Source organism: Lepidochelys kempii, chromosome 7 (assembly GCF_965140265.1).
Source record: "Lepidochelys kempii isolate rLepKem1 chromosome 7, rLepKem1.hap2, whole genome shotgun sequence".
NCBI lineage: Eukaryota > Metazoa > Chordata > Testudines > Cheloniidae > Lepidochelys > Lepidochelys kempii.
The window spans coordinates 29766265-29781253 of NC_133262.1; the positions used below are offsets into that span (position 1 = coordinate 29766265).

The 14989-nt window shown below is 61.6% G+C and overlaps 1 protein-coding gene across 6 annotated transcripts; it reads right to left on the minus strand.

Annotated features, from left to right (window-relative positions):
• Positions 1–3558: 3558 nt before the first annotated feature.
• Positions 3559–14270, minus strand: KLC2 (kinesin light chain 2). Of its 6 annotated transcripts, none has more exons than XM_073351608.1 (16): positions 14162–14270; positions 11186–11387; positions 10236–10466; positions 9932–10004; positions 9623–9845; positions 9011–9098; positions 8413–8514; positions 7128–7301; positions 6573–6672; positions 6293–6342; positions 6115–6182; positions 5667–5775; positions 5128–5283; positions 4624–4748; positions 4329–4386; positions 3559–3724 (listed from the first exon to the last, which is right to left on the minus strand). In XM_073351608.1, exons 2-16 carry the CDS (start codon positions 11375–11377, stop codon positions 3641–3643), a joined length of 1833 nt encoding a protein of 610 aa, XP_073207709.1. In that variant the 5' UTR covers positions 11378–11387; positions 14162–14270; the 3' UTR covers positions 3559–3640. The 6 variants fall into 6 exon arrangements, with proteins under 6 accessions (XP_073207709.1, XP_073207708.1, XP_073207712.1 ...); XM_073351607.1 differs by having other exon boundaries at positions 11138–11387; XM_073351611.1 differs by lacking the exon at positions 14162–14270 and adding an exon at positions 13049–13124 and having other exon boundaries at positions 11138–11387.
• Between the last annotated feature and the right edge of the window lie 719 nt (positions 14271–14989).

Here is a 14989-nt window from a genome sequence, read left to right on the forward strand (position 1 = left end):
GGTCTAGTGGTTAGAACCAGGGCCTGGGTATCAGGACCGCTGGGTTCTAGCCCTATGTCAGGGTAATAGTGAGGTTGTGACTCACGCACAATGACTGGTTGGGTGAGTCACTATTGCTTTTAGCCTTTGTTGCAGTTACCCCTAGTTAATTTCAGTGAAACACACCCTTGTTCTTGCATCACAGGCAGGGGAAACCAACACTTCCAATCTCTCTTTCCAACAGGCTCCTGCCCTCTCTAGGGGTTGTTAGCAGCACTGTGCTACAGAGTAGGACCTGGGCCTAGTACTTAGTTGTGGGGCTGGCTGCAGAAATGGTTGGGGACAGGCTGGCTTGGGTGATGTTTCTTCTAATGATGGCCCTTCTGGTTCTGTGTCTGTTCATCTGTAATCCTAGGGGACCTCACACAGCCTCCATGTGGACAGTTTTAGATGCTCAAGAGCTCCACACTCTGTGCCATAAGTGCCCATCCCCTAAAGTCCCACCAGAGGGGTCCAGAGGGAACCTCCAGAGCAGTGGTATAGAAGAAAGAGACTCAGAACAATCACTGCGTGGGTGGACCCTCAACTTCCTGTCTGTCTAGATGCTGTTGGAAGCAGGACAGGAACACTGGCTGCAGGGGCAGCTCACAATTACTCCATTCATGGCCTCTCCCAGCAGGGGGCACTGTCAGGAGAAGCAAAGGAGCACTAGGTGTACAGGGAGCTCCTTCCCGGCTATTCCAGGGGCTGCCTCTCTCAGTGAGGAGCAATGGCAGCAGGTGGGAGCTCTTGGCTACTCCAATCTGGAATACTCCTACAGGAAACACAGTGGGGAGTAGAGCTGGCTGAGCAGGAGATCCCAGCCTCTCCCACCAGGGGGTGCTGTAGGTGTGGAGCAGGAGCTCTGGCCAGGGGGACTCCTGGCTACTCCAGCCCTGGCCTTTACAGGGGTCACTGTAAAAAGCATAGCAGGGAATAGCAGTCCCAGACTGGCACCTGTTATATTTTATGGCATACAGATAGAGAAGGAGAAGAAAACACAAAATATTCCTGTCGGAAGATTGAAACATGATGCTACTTTATTTCTGAGAAATCAGAATGAAAACACACACAAACCCAACAACAGAGAGAGACGAAGCAGGCTGCTCCTTATAAAACCAGAATGATCCAGTTCACCTCAAGTTGCTGTAGGCTGACTAGCTGCAAACCAACTCTGCTCAAACACATGCAGGCTTACTATAGATCCCCCTAACCTGCAAGCAGAATCAGGAACCCTTACTGAGCCTTTAAAGTGATAGCATGCAATTCCAGCATAGGCCTCAATACCCCTCACACTGGGGCTACCCTCCTAGTATCCCATTGCTAGGGCACTCCCATAGCCAAGTGATGGGGAAATTCCCCCTGGGGCCTGCTTGGGCAAGGGCACCTCCCTTCCCCCAAATAGCCTGACTCCTCTCTGGGATTGGGGAGAGGGGGAGCCAGGCCTTGAGGAGGGGCAGCCAGGGCGGGAGGGGGGCTTCCAGGACCATTAAAAGGGCTAAGGGCACACAGGTTAGATTAGAGGTGGGGGAGGAGCCAAGGCTGCTGGGGAAGGGTCTGGCTGCTGCAGTCCATCAGCATATCCAGCTTAGTTTCCTTTCTCTAGGAGGCCAGGGAAAGGCAGCCAATCAGAGGGAGCTTCCCAATAGCATGGGCTGGGGTGACAGTGACTGTGGGACAAATGGGGACTGGGAGCATGTAGAATGAATACAAGGAAATCTCTGTGTTTGGGGTAGGGACAGGCATTGTCCATATGCAAATTTATGTAAGTGTATTCAAATTGCAGGCAGGGGCACCTGAGAAAGTGCTTTTCTCCAAGCCCCAGCTCTCAGAGCCCTGAGATGGCGAGCCAATCACAGCCTTCCCTTCTGTACTGGTGGTGGAGAGATGCTGGGAAATGACTCCCCTGGTAGGGGCAAAGCAAGGTCCTCCACGTGCTAAAGTTCTCAAGCCTCATGCTGGCCTTAGCTGAACTCACACTGCGGGGCCTGGTGCGTGGTGGCTGAGCCCTGGGGTCAGGAGGCACTAACCTGCTTCCAGGAGAAAAGCTCAGGACTGAAACTGCAGCTGAGGTCTTAAACCACAAAACTGGGCCCCCTAGGGGGGCTGCCGGACTTGGCTCAAGGGGGCAGGGTGCATTGGCAGAGGCCAATTCCACAGATCTGGATTCCCCAATAATATAACCCCTTAGCACTGGGTCAGAGCTAGCATCTCCTAGAGGGTAACAGCCCCATGTCCCATGCCCCTCCCTGGAGCCAGCCCATCCTCTCACCCTGGGGTCAGATCAGACCCAGCACCCCCTGGAGGGGAAGGCCCCAGATCCTAAAAAGGCAGAGCCCCACACAGAGATTTTGAAGTACCTTTTATTTCTACAGCAACACTGGTAAATCCAGAGCGAACTCAGCAGGTGCCCCACCCCGCAATGGTCCCCCAACATGGGGACAGGCAGGTGGGTGAAGCAGTGAAGGCTCAGGGGCCCCCAGTGAGGGAAGGATTAGGAGGGACCTAGCTAGACCCCTCTCAGGTTAGGGGGAGATTTTCCATAGCAGCCTCTCCCCCTAGCCCCCCTCGGAGGGCAGTAACAGTGCCCCCTCCCCGCTGAGGCACAGCAGCGGTTGGGGACTATGCCTGTGTCCAGTGGCAGAGTAAAGAGATGTGACAGGCTGGAGAGGGAAATGAATTGTGCGACATCGCTATCTCCATTCCTGCCCCCCAGGTCCCAGAGGGGCTAGTGTTTTCCAGCGTAAGGTGCAGGCTTTAGCTAGGAGGAAATGAGACCCCTCCACCAAGCAGTGGAATTAGTGTTGAAAGGCTGGGGGGGCGGGGAGGGGGGTGTCACCAGCTTGCACCAGGACCATGCAAACCAGGGGGACGGTAGTGACTCGCTAGCCTCCTTCAGTAAGGAGGGTTTGCCCCCTGCTGTGGGGCAGAGAGGATTCTGGGTAGGTGGGGGGTGCAGAGAAGGTGAGGGGAAGACAGCTCAGAGGAGCTAGATACTGAGGAGCAGCAGCAGCTGCATCTGAAGGGACAAAGGGGGAGGGATTTCCCAGCCGGTCTGGGGGCAGCATGGAGCAAAGGGGGGCTCCCACCAGAGGGGACTCCCTGAGAACAAAACATAAATACAAAGGAAAAACGAGGTGATCTGTGACCCAGGAGTGAGGAGGGCAGATGTAACTCACCTCCTGCTCCCCTTCTCCAACCCAGCAGCGGAGTTCCAGAGGTTTCCTCCTGAACGCCCCCCCCACACTTCCCCACCAGCCCCACAGACAAGTCTCCCCATCCCATCCAAGCATCAGATCCCCAGCCCAAGGGGTGAGGGCAGCTCGGGGCAGCTAAGGGGATGGGGCTGGGGGATGAAGGGGTGCCCCCCCAAATAGGGAATTGTCCCTACAGCAGCATGTGAGCGAGTGGCCTGAGATCCCAGAGCAGGAGGGGCCAGGCCGTGCCACGCGGCGGGTGGGGAGCCCCTAGTCTCTATGCAGGGAGTACGGCCCTCCCCCGTCACTACACACTGGGTGGAGAGGGGAGCCAGCCAATGGAGGTGTAACAGCAGGGGTTGTCTCCTCTACTGTGGCCCACGGGGCTTGTGGAGGTGTCCGTGGGTGTCCGTGGGGGGCCAGGGTCACCCCAGCAGGGAGCTGCGTCTGGACAGGTCCACAGTGCTGGCGCTCAGGCCCCGGCTCTCGGTGAGGCTGCTGCTGGTTGGCTGCAGGGACAGAGAAGTGGGGGGGGGGGGGGTTAGTCAGGGCTCACTCCCTTAGAGAAGGGGGAAGCTGGGCAGGGGAAGGTGTCAAGGCCTGAGGCAGGAGATGGGGACTCCTGTGACCCTGCCTCTCCCCCTCCACATACATACAGGGGAACATTCAGAGAGTTCCCCACCCCCCACCCGAGCACCTGTGGGACCCCCTGGCCCTGAGGGCTGTAAGCTAGACATGGTCCTGGGGTGAGGGACTTGGGGGAAGTCAGTGCTGACAAGGGCTCAGTGGGGAGAGAAGTGCTTGGGCCGAGCAGGGAGTTCCCACTACGGGCAGATGCCCACACCTCCAGGGGTGTGTTTGCGTGTGGCCCCTTCCCCTCCCTGTGCAGGGGGGCCGGGCATAGGCCGAGTTCGGCATCCCCACGGCACCTGGGGGGCCCAGCTCAAGGGCATGACAAGGTTCCCTCCCCCCAGTTGTGACCAGCACCTGCCCCCAGGGGACAGGGCTGCAACAATGTTTGGGGGCAGCAGGCGGGGGCACGAGGAGGGTGGCAAACTAGAGGGGAGGGGCCCAAGCTGCTCGTCCCCCCTTCTGCCCCTGCCCACTTCTCACCAGGCTCGACTCTTCCACGCTCTTGTTGAGGAAGTTCAGGGAACTGGCCCGTTTCATCCTGAAGAGGAAGAGAACAGAGTCCCAGTAAAGTCAGGAAGAGAACCCAGGAGTCTGGGCTCTAGTTCCCCCACCTATCCTCCCAGAGATAGAACCCAGGAGTCCTGCCCTCACCCCCCAAGGCACACATGGGCAGAGGCTGGCGAGGGGTAGAGTCCAATAGGGAGGGCTGGGAGGAAAGGGGACGCCCAAGACACACACAGACAGCTGGGCGGCGGCATAGTGGGGTTGAACTCACCCCAGGTTCCTGGGCTCCTGGGGGCTGCTCCCCTGCAGCTTCTTCACCAGCATCTCGCTGCTCCGGCGCAGGGCGTCCCGCAGCTTCCCAAAGGAGCCGCTCCGGCGCAGGACTCCAGAGCCATCCTGGGGGGCAGGACGAGTCACACGGGGACACCCCGACAGATACTCCCCTGCCAGTACACCCCATCTGGGGCAGGGCTCTGGAGCTGGCCCTGGGGTGGGAGATGAGTTCTGTGGGGGGTATCCCCATGTGATTCCCCCCTTATCCCAAACACCCCTGATTTCCCCCCCATGGCTCTGCTTGGGGTGAGAGGAGGTGGGGCGATTGAGCCCCTGGGGCTGACCTGGGGGTGGGGGAGATGCCTGGTGGGGGCTGGGCCCCGTGGGGCTGACTGGGGAGAGGAGGGGATGGGGAAGATGCCTGGTGGAGATACCATGCTAAGTGGTCCCTGGCATTGTGGCCCTTCCTGTTGATCCCTGCCGCTGCAGCCGTGTTTCTCACCCCAGCCCATTCCGTGCCCATCCCGTCTGCGGGCTCGGGCCCGTTCTCAGCCTTGGCAGCACTGTTGCTCAGGCTCTCCCGGCTGGGCCGGCGCTCCGACCGGCCCCCATCCTTCAGCAGCTCCACCACCCTGGTCTGGCTGATGGCGTGCATGCCCTGTGGGGAGACCAGCAGCACCCGATTGTTCTCAGGGAAATGAAAGACACTCTTCTTTTTTTAAAAATGAACCCCCTTAAAATGACATTTGACATCCTGGCAACCTGTGTTAAGGGTGGGAGGGGACTGGGAGCTAGGACTCCTGGGTTCCATCCATAGCTCTGAGATGGGAGTTTCCTGCTTCCTGATTTCAATAATAATTAAAATCATTCCACTGTGAGGGAGACAGAGATCAGAACACTGCAACACAGAGAGAATCCAGGGGTCCTGGCTCCCAGCTCCCTGCTCTAACCCACTACACGTCCCCTTCCTTCCCAAGTGGGGTGGGGAAGGGAATTAGAGGAAACCAGTTCAGTCCCCTCTTCCCCCGGACCTGGTGATACCTGCTTGCGGGTTTTCATGGCACACTCCTCCAGTGTCTCGGCGGCCTCCAGCTTGCCCTGGCGCCGGTACAGAGCCCCTAGGCTCTTCAAGGTCGTGTTCACTGTGGGGCTGTGGGCAGGAGAGGGGACCCAAAGGGAGCAGTAAGTAACAGTGTGCTGAGCAGACTGTGTGCACAGAGGAAACGGCTCAATCAACATAAAACAGGGACAGAGCTGGGGATAGCAGCCAGGACTCCTGGCTCTCACCTCACCTGTTCCAACCCACTAGACTCCCACTGACCCCCAGAGCAGGGATAGAAGCCAGGAGTCCTGGCTCCCAGTCCCCCTTCCTCTAATTCCCAGACAGTTGCTGTGAGGGGGCAGAGCCTGACTGCTGGGCAGGGTGTAGGAGAGCACTGCCACCCTCCAATGGGGCTTTGGATGTTGCCCCCCCGGAAGCTGAACTCACCTGTCCACCTTGCAGGCCTTGTACCAGCTGCCATACTCCCTGTAGGGGACACTGTCCTTGCTCCTGTCCTGTGGGGGGCACAGACACACAGGATAGTCCCAGTCACTGTGCAGGGGGAGCAACCAGGGCAGGGTCCCCCCAGTCCCCACGACAGCCCTGCACTCCCATGCCCAGGTACCTTGCTCTCCTCGCGTTCCTCTGCATGCATCCAGATTGGCTTGTTCTCTCCTGCAGGGACAGACGGAGGAGGGGGGGGGGGGGCGGGTTATAGTAGCGCTCCATCAATTCCTGCCCAGCACTGGGACACAGCTGCCTCTGGAATGGGACTGCAAGAGGAGACCCCCCAACTGAGCCCCATCCCACTCCCTGCAGCACAGCGCCCCCTAGTGCCATACTGGGGCATTGGGACCAACCCTGACTGCGAGGGGAGCGTGCCCCCCCCAGCCCCCCCAACTCACCATTGACTGAGCCAAACTCCTTCTCGTGCGCCCGAGTCAGGATCTCCTTGTACAGCGCCTCGGCCTCTTTGTACTTGCCCTGTTTCAGGTAGCAGGATGCCTGTAGGGCAGAGCCAGGGTCAGCATGGGCGTCTACTCAGGGACCCTGAGGGCAGGAAGGGCTGGGCATGGAGGGCTGTCTCTGTCCAAGCTGCTGGGCACAGACACACCTGGTGGTTCCTCTGGGCTACCCAGCTCTGGCCTGCACTGCCCAGTCTGGACACAAGGGGGCGAGGCTGGGCCAGGCAGTCTCCGAGGTGGGGGCAGCATTCTCTGCCTTCCCACGGGGCCTTTGCCCTCATCCCTTGAGAAGCCCAGAGCCCACATTCAGCCCTGGGGAAGGGCAGATGCTGCCCTTCCCCATCTGCAGGGGGAAACATAGGCACCCGAAAGGATGGGACATGATCCCACCTAGTCAAAGGAGGGGCTAGAACCCAGGAGTCCGGGCTCCCCTACCCCGCCCAGCGTGCGTGTGCGGTGGCTGCCTGCCTGCCTGCCCTCGGCACCAGCTCTCACCAGGTTGTTCTTGGTCTTGGCAACGTTGGGGTCGTCGGGGCCCAGGCGGCTCTCGTAGATCTCCAGCGCCCGCCCATAGTAGTACTGCACTTCCTCCGCCTTGCCCTGGTTCTGGCACAGCAGCGCCAGGTTGTTCAGCTGCTTTGCCACATCGGGGTGGAACCGGCCCAGCACCTGGGGGCGGGGGGACGATGATGAAGAGGGAAGTTTTGGCAATAGATTTGACAAAGCCTATGTGTGCCTCAGTTTCCCCTGCCCTTTCCCTGGCTACCCGGGGTGAGGGGAAGGGATGAAGCTGGCTCTCAGGGCAGGCTAAGAGACACAGGGGTGGGTGTTCATCACCTAGCTGTCCGAGTGGAGTGAATGGGTCATTAAAAGGGCCATGAAAGATCAACCAGGGGAAAACCCAACAAGACAATGGCAAACCCAATCGCCAGGACACTGACCCCCAGCAACCAAGGGAGGGGTCCCCTGCCTCTCAGCAGAGAAGCAGGAGCAGAGACCCCAGCTGGAGACCGGAGGGCTGGGAGGAGACAGGCTGGCTGCTGGACGGGGCTTGGGCGCTCTCCCCTGAGGACTGACTGTCGGAGAGCGACAGAGCCTGGCAATGGGGTCGCTGCAGCCTGGCTGGGCTCTGGGCTGACCATCAGGCGTTACTTTCCTTTCCCTGTGCTAACCTGGGGGCTTCCCACACTGCATCCCGGAGACCATGAACCCATGATGTCAGTGCATTAACCCCTGTAGAGTGGGCAAGTCTCCACCAGGAGCAGGGGAGCTGAGGGCCTGTCTCAGCAGGCAGGCAGGGAGGCCGCATGGCATGCCCTGGAGGAAGAGTGAGGCCCCTGGGCTCTGGCATGCTAAAGGGTTTCTCCAAGAGACTGTTCAAGAGCTGTGGGTGCAGCCCAGATCCTGTAGATCCGGGATAGGGGATCAAAAAGCAACCTGAGGACTCACCCAGCTCTGCCCCCAACTCACACGGGATCCCCTGCCCTGCCCCTGCCCAGATCACGCTGCACCGCCCTGCCATCCCCCCAACTGCACCTGCTCCTGGGTTCCCCAGCCTGCTGCCCTGCCCGTACCACCCTCCGGCCCCATGACACCACCCTATCACTGACCCCCAGCCTGTCCCTCCAAGCCCCCTCATTGACCCCACCCTCAACTGTATCCCCTCTCGCAGACCCACCCAATGGCCACGCCCACTTGCCAGCCCCCACCAGCCTCCATCCATCCCACCTTACTGATCTGCAGCCCATCCTTCACAGCCGTCCCCCAGCACCACCCCCACCTTCTCGCGAATCTCCAGCGCTCTCTTGCACAGCGGCTCGGCCTCCTTGTACTTGCCCCTCTTGCCGTACAGCACAGCCAGGTTGTTCAGGGTGGCAGCCACCTGCGGGGGCAGAGGAGTGTCATCATCCACCCTGCACAGCAGCTCCTGGCCACAGCTCCCCCCAGAGGGTCCCTGTGCGGCTTAGGGAAAGTTCAAGCTCTGTGGCACTTTCAGCCCCCCAGCCCCTGGGATGAGTCTGGGGTAACAGCGCAGTGCAGACCTGAGCCACCCACCTACAACACCCAGCCCTCCTGCTCTAGCCACCAAACTTCACTCCCTCAGCCAGGGACAGAACCCAGGAATCCTGGCTCCCAGCCCCCTCTGCTCGAATCACTACACCCCACTCCCGCCATCCCAGCCAGGGAGAGAACCCAGGGGTCCTGGCTCCCAGCCTCCACTCTAACCACTACACCCCATTCCCCTCCCAGGGCTGGCGACAGAACCCCGGAGGAGTCCCAGCTCCCTCTGTTTAAGCCATTAGGCCTGACTCCCCTCTGTCAGCTGGGGATAGAACCCAGACGCCGTGACTCCCAGCCACCAGCCATGGCACACTCACAGCGGGGTGGTCCTTGCCCAGGGTCTTTTCCCGGATGGCCAGCGCGTCGTTGAGAAGATGAGCAGCCTCCTTGTACTTGTTCTGGTCCCTGTGGTGGGGGGATGGTCCCTGGTCAGAACCATGTGCTACGGGCATCCAGGCCTGGCCCTGAGGCTAGGGGCCCTGAGCATAGCCCTGGGGTGGGGGAGGCTCTCACTGTCCAAACCTAGCAGAGACCCCCATTTCCAAGGCCCACCCATTTATGGCCAAAGGGGATGGGTACTGCCAGGAACCGAGACCACCCAAACTCCAGTCAGACTGGGCGGGGCGGACTTTCTCACTGGCGCCAGATCAGAGCTGGTGCCTCTAGAGGGGAAAGACCTCCTGTCCCATTCCTTGCCCCTGTAAGCCAGCCAGTCCCTGCCCCCTGGTGCCAGATCAGAGCTGGCGCCCCCTAGAAGGGAATGGCCCCATATTCCATTCCCCAGACTCAGCCAGGCCCTGCCCTCTGGCACCAGATCAAAGCCAGTGCAACCCAGAAGGGAAAGGCCCCATGTCCCAATCCCTGCCCCCTGGCACCAGGTCAGAACTGGTGCCCCGTAGAGGTGAAAGGCCCTGTGTCCCATTCCCCACCTGTACACCAACGCCAGGATGTTGAGCATGGTGGCCACATCGGGGTGATCGTGGCCCGAGGTCTTCTCCAGGTCCTCCAGTGCCTGCTTGCAGAGCGGCACGGCCACCTCGTAGCGCCCCTGCGAGGCGTACTGGATCACCAGGTTGTGCAGCGTGCGTAACCGCGCTGGGATCTCATAGCCCCCATGCTGGGCCGCAGCCTCCCCACTGCCGGGCGTCGGCCCTGCAGGAGAGAGAGGCCGTGAGGGCCCGTGGGCAGAGAGCCAGCCCCTGCCCTGCAGTGCTCACCTTGGCAGCCGGGCAGCTCACCTTGGCCCTGGTCGTCATCGCTGGGGAACAGGTCATCTAGCGAGTCCTTGGCTGCCTCTCCATTCTTCTCCTCCTGGGCAGGAAGAAGGCTATCAGGGCTGGAGCTTTCCCAGGCCAGCCTGGGGAGCATGTGGGAGCCTAGCCCCACGCTGCTACTCTAATCACTAGACCTTGCTGCCCTCACAGAACCGCTGAGAGAACCCAGGAATCCTGGTTTCCTGCCCACCCTGCTCTAACCCACTAGACTCCACTCCTGCCCCAGAGCTGGGAGAGAACTCAGGAGTCCTGGCTCTGGGGGACGCACCGAGGGGGAGATGTCGTCATCAAACTTCTTAATCTGGTTCATGAACTCCAGGTGCTTCTTCTCCTCCTCCAGTTGTGCCACGGCCTGCTCGCTACGCTGCAGCTTCTGCTGGGTGCCCGCCAGCTCGTCCCGCAGCCACTGGTTCTCCTGCACCAGGCGCCGCACCTGGGCCCGCAGCTTCTGCTTCTCAGACTCCACCGCGCTCAGGTGGCTCGACAGAGCGATGATCACCTGGGGGGATGTGAGATGGGGACAAGCCCCCGAGGCAACCACAGCCTGCCCCCCACAACCACAGCCCTCCCCTTATCCCCCGGCATCCACTGCCCACTGTGACTACAGCCCTCCCCCTTCCCCCTGCCCCCCACAACTACAGCCCTCCCCCGGCATCCACTGCCTCCCACGACTACAGCCCTCCCGCTTCCCCTCCACACCCCCTGACAGGCACCCACTGCCCCCACACCTGCCACTGCCTACCTGCATTCCCCAGCCTCCACCCCCCCTCACCCTCCCCACTCCCCTTGCCCCACCACCAGCCTCCCTCTCCCCCACAGGAACCCCTTGTCCTCCTCCACCCCACAGGCTCCACTGCCCCCCCCATCACAACTCCCCAAGAGCCCTGACACTACCCACAGGCCACATCTGATCCGGGGGGACAGGATGGGATGGGACGACTGTCTCTTTTCAGAGAGAAACTGGACTTGCCTCCACGGTCATTCTGCCAGTGACATATCTGGCACTAGAACCCAGGAGTCCTGGTTCAAAGCCCCAGCCCTAACCCACTAGGTCCCAGAACTGGGTACAGAACCCAGGAATCCTGGCTCTCAGCACCCCCACCCCCAACAACTATAACCAATTCACATCCCTGAGCTGGGGCAGGAAGCCAGGGCCCCTGGAGGCCTCACCTGGGCCTCCCCCAGCCCCAGCTCAATGGCCTCCAAGGACTTGCGCACCAGGCTGGACTTCTCCTGCACAGCACTGGCCTCGTGCTGCTTGTCCAGGCAGTTCCTGGTGTCCAGCAGGGTGGCCAGGATGGAGTGGTGCTCGCTGCGCAGCGTCTCCAGGCCTTGGATCACTGCCTTGGTGCCCAGCACGATCTCGTCCTGGCTCAGCTTCTCCTCTCGCGGGTACACCATGGTCGCCATGGCCGGGCTCCTGCGGGGAGTGGGCTATGAGACAGGGACCTGGCCCAACTACACTCCCCACAACACGCATTCAGGGGCTTGGCACAACCACCCCTCAGAACGGAACCCAGGAGTCCTGGCTCCCAACCCTTCTGCTCTAACCACTAAACCCCACTCTCTCCGCCCCACCCCCTGACATGGAAACAGAACCCAGGAGTCCTGGCTCCCAGCCCCCTCCCACGCCCCCCCGCTCTAACCAGTAGACATCAGCCCCGCACCCTGCTCCCCAGACCTGGCAATAGAACCCAGGAATCCTGGCTCCCAACCCTCCCGCTCTAACCAGTAAGTAGACCCCGCCCCGACCAGGAAACAGAACCCAGGAATCCTGGCTCCCAGCCTCCCTGCTCTAACTACTAGACCTCACTCCCCTCCTAAAGCTAGACTAGAACCCTAGTCCTGACTCCCACCCTGACCCCCTGTACTCCCAAATGTAACCAATAGATGCCACTCCTTGATGCCCCCCATGTCCCTTTAACTTCCTTAGATGCCCCTTGTGTCCCTTTAATTTCTAGCCTCACTCAGCTGGGGAGGGGAGTGTGATCATGGTACATGGGCTCCCTCATCTTTCTGGAATGACCCCTGGTTCCGCGGCTGCAGTTCCAGCCTCCCCCAGCAGGGGGCCGGCGGCCCAGACGATAGCGACGCAATGCGGTGCAGGCCGCACGCGCTGCTCAGCCAGCAGCTCCCTGCACAGCTCTGGGGTAAAATGGGACCCCAGTCACCCCCCTCGGGGAGGGAGAGACAGAGATCGTTCTCTGCCCCCACCTTCCCCCCAGCTGCCCCCACCATCTCCCCTCCCGACTCCCCACTGCACCTGGAAACTGTCCCAGCACTTTAGGTGCTAGAACTAGGGAGGGGGGGTGCTACTGCACCCCCAGGCTTGAAGTTTTTTCTATCATACAGAGGGTTTAGTTTGGTTCAATGTCTCTCAGCACCCTCACTGTCCAAATTGTTACGGTACCCCTCCCCAGCGCACCCCGCATCTCCCCCGAACCCCCCACTGCTCCCCGAAACTGCCCCACTGCTCCCCTCATCTCCCCCGAACCCCCCACTGCTCCCCTCATCTGCCCCGACCCCACTGCACCTTGAAACTGCCCCACTGCTCCCCTCATCCCCCCCGAACCCCCCACTGCTCCCCTCATCTGCCCCGACCCCACTGCACCTTGAAACTGCCCCACTGCTCCCCCCATCCCCCCCGAACCCCCCACTGCTCCCCTCATCTCCCCCGACCCCACTGCACCTTGAAACTTCCCCCACTGCTCCCCTCATCTCCCCCGACCCCCACTACACCCTGAAACTGCCCCAGCACATCCCGCATCTCTCTGCCCACCACACCTTGCATAGTCCCCATCACCACGCCCAGCGCACTCTGGAGCTTCCCGGCGGGACAAGCTCCCCCCTACACACACCCCGGTGTCATTCTGAGACTCGCCCCGGACCCACCCCGGAGGACCTCGCAGCCCCCCCAGGACATGCTCCCCTGGCCCTGAGATTGCCCCTCCCACCCTCCTTATACCTCAGCGCCCCGTGCAATTCCCCCGGGCCCCTCTGCACCTCCACCCGCCGCGCCCTGGGCGCCCCCCTCGCTCCCCCGGCCCCAGCCCCAGCCCCGGCCCCGCCCGCGTCCTTCACCTGCCCCCGGCTGCCCAACCCGACGCGCTTGGTCCGCAATGCGCCCTCCGTGCCGCTGCCCCGCCTCCCCTGCAGCCGGAGCGAGGGGAGCGGCGGCCTCGGCACTGGCCGGGCAGACACAACCCCCCCCCCCGCCCCGCGCATCGCCCGGAGACCCTCCAGATGTGGGGGAACTCACCCCAGTACCCCCAAACCACCTGAGACCATTCCAGATGTGCAGTAATCCCAACACCCCTCCCAAACCACTAAGGGCCGTTCCAGATGTGCAGTAACCCTCCCCCACTGCACTCTCATATCTCTGGGTCCCTTCCAGATGAGGAGAAGCCACCCCACAGGGCTCGGGGCCAGGCCAGAGATGGTGTAATCCCCCCAGCCCCTCTGCCCTGCCAGACACTTCTCCCCTCAACACATACCCCAGAGCCGGGGCCACTCCAGATCTGAGAGCAACACCCTCCGTACCACATCGGGTCATTCCAGATCTGGAAGAAATCCCCCAATACCGCCCTCCCCGCACTGGCGAAGTCATTCCAGATGTGGAGTCCCCTTTCCCCAACCCTAAATGTCATAGTCCCCTCCCCGCACCACCCAGGCCCATCCCAGAGGCGATGACCCCCAGCCCCTCTCCACCACGCTAGACGAACAAATTCCGCAATACCCCCGCCCGGGACCATTCCAGATGTGTCCCCCTCCCAGCCCTTCCAGGTCCCCCGTGGACTCTCACACAACCAGAGCCCCTCCCCAATGTCCAGCCCTTCCAGGTCCCCCGTGGACTCACACACACCCAGAGCCCCCCCCAGTGCCCAGCCCTTCCAGGTCCCCAGTGGACTCACACACACCCAGAGCCCCCCCCAGTGCCCAGCCCTTCCAGGTCCCCCGTGGACTCTCACACAACCAGAGCCCCCCCAATGCCCAGCCCTTCCAGGTCCCCCGTGGACTCACACACACCCAGAGCCCCCCCATTGTCCAGCCCGTGGACTCACAGGAACACACACACCCGGTCCCCGCTGGACCCAGAGCCCCCCCAGCCCGACAAACAAGGGCTGACCCCAGCGCCCTGCTAGACATACCCCCCCACACACACCCGAGTCCTGCCCCGTGTAGCCCCGCCCCTACCTGCTGCAGGCTCCGCCCCCTTCTCTCTCTCTCTCCCCTCCGGTCTCAGCTCCGACCTGCAGCCGCCGCCAGCCCCATCCCGCCCCGCCCCATCGCTACCCAGCAGCCTCCGCGGCCGTACCACATGATCCCCCACACTGCCTGCTGTAAAGGGGAAGCGGCTGGCGGCGATTTAGTGTCTGGTGAGCAGAAAGCCAGCACCTTAAAGGGGAGGAGCAGAGCGCTAAAGGGAGGGGGCGGTAAAGGGGAGGTGTCCGGAGGGGGGCGGTGCACAGTTAAGAAAGATGGAGCTGGGTAGAAAGGGGCTGGGGGCCCGGACGCCTAGGTTCGTCCCCAGCGCTGGGCAGGGAGTGGGGTCTAGTGGTTAGAGCGGGGGGGGGGGTTTCAGGGAGCCAGGCCGGGCCAGGACTCCTGGGTTCTACCTACGGGACCGGGCTAGCGCCACCCAGGCGCACGATGGCCGGGGGGGGCAGTGCCCCCCTTGCTGCAGCAGTTGGCCAGAGCAGTGGAGGGGGCAGGGGGCTGCAGGGAGAGGAAGGAGGGGCTCATGATTCAGGCAGGTGGAGTCTGCCCCTGCCTCTGCCATCGAGTTCCTGTGGGCTGCTGGGCCAGTCACTTCATCCAGACTTTAGTGATCACTAATGGTGTGGTGTTCGTTCTCTGGCCGTGTGGCTTGAGCCCCTGGGGTCTGATCTGCAGAAGTGCCGAGCACTCACCGCTGCACCAGAAGTCCACGGGAGCTGAGCTTTGCACACACAAATGCCAAGTAATGCTGAACCAGGCGCTAGCTGTCTCCAGTGGGCACTCCAAATTAGTGGCAATTTTTGC

Excerpts from the sequence above, each read along its gene's own strand:
- KLC2 (XM_073351607.1), bottom strand. The coding sequence starts at position 11,377 with ATGGCGACCATGGTGTACCCGCGAGAGGAGAAGCTGAGCCAGGACGAG. Across the intron at positions 10,005-10,235 it reads ATGACGACATCTCCCCCTCG|GAGGAGAAGAATGGAGAGGC; the intron begins GTGCGTCCCCCA and ends CTTCCTGCCCAG. Across the intron at positions 5,284-5,666 it reads CCATGAAAACCCGCAAGCAG|GGCATGCACGCCATCAGCCA; the intron begins GTATCACCAGGT and ends GTCTCCCCACAG.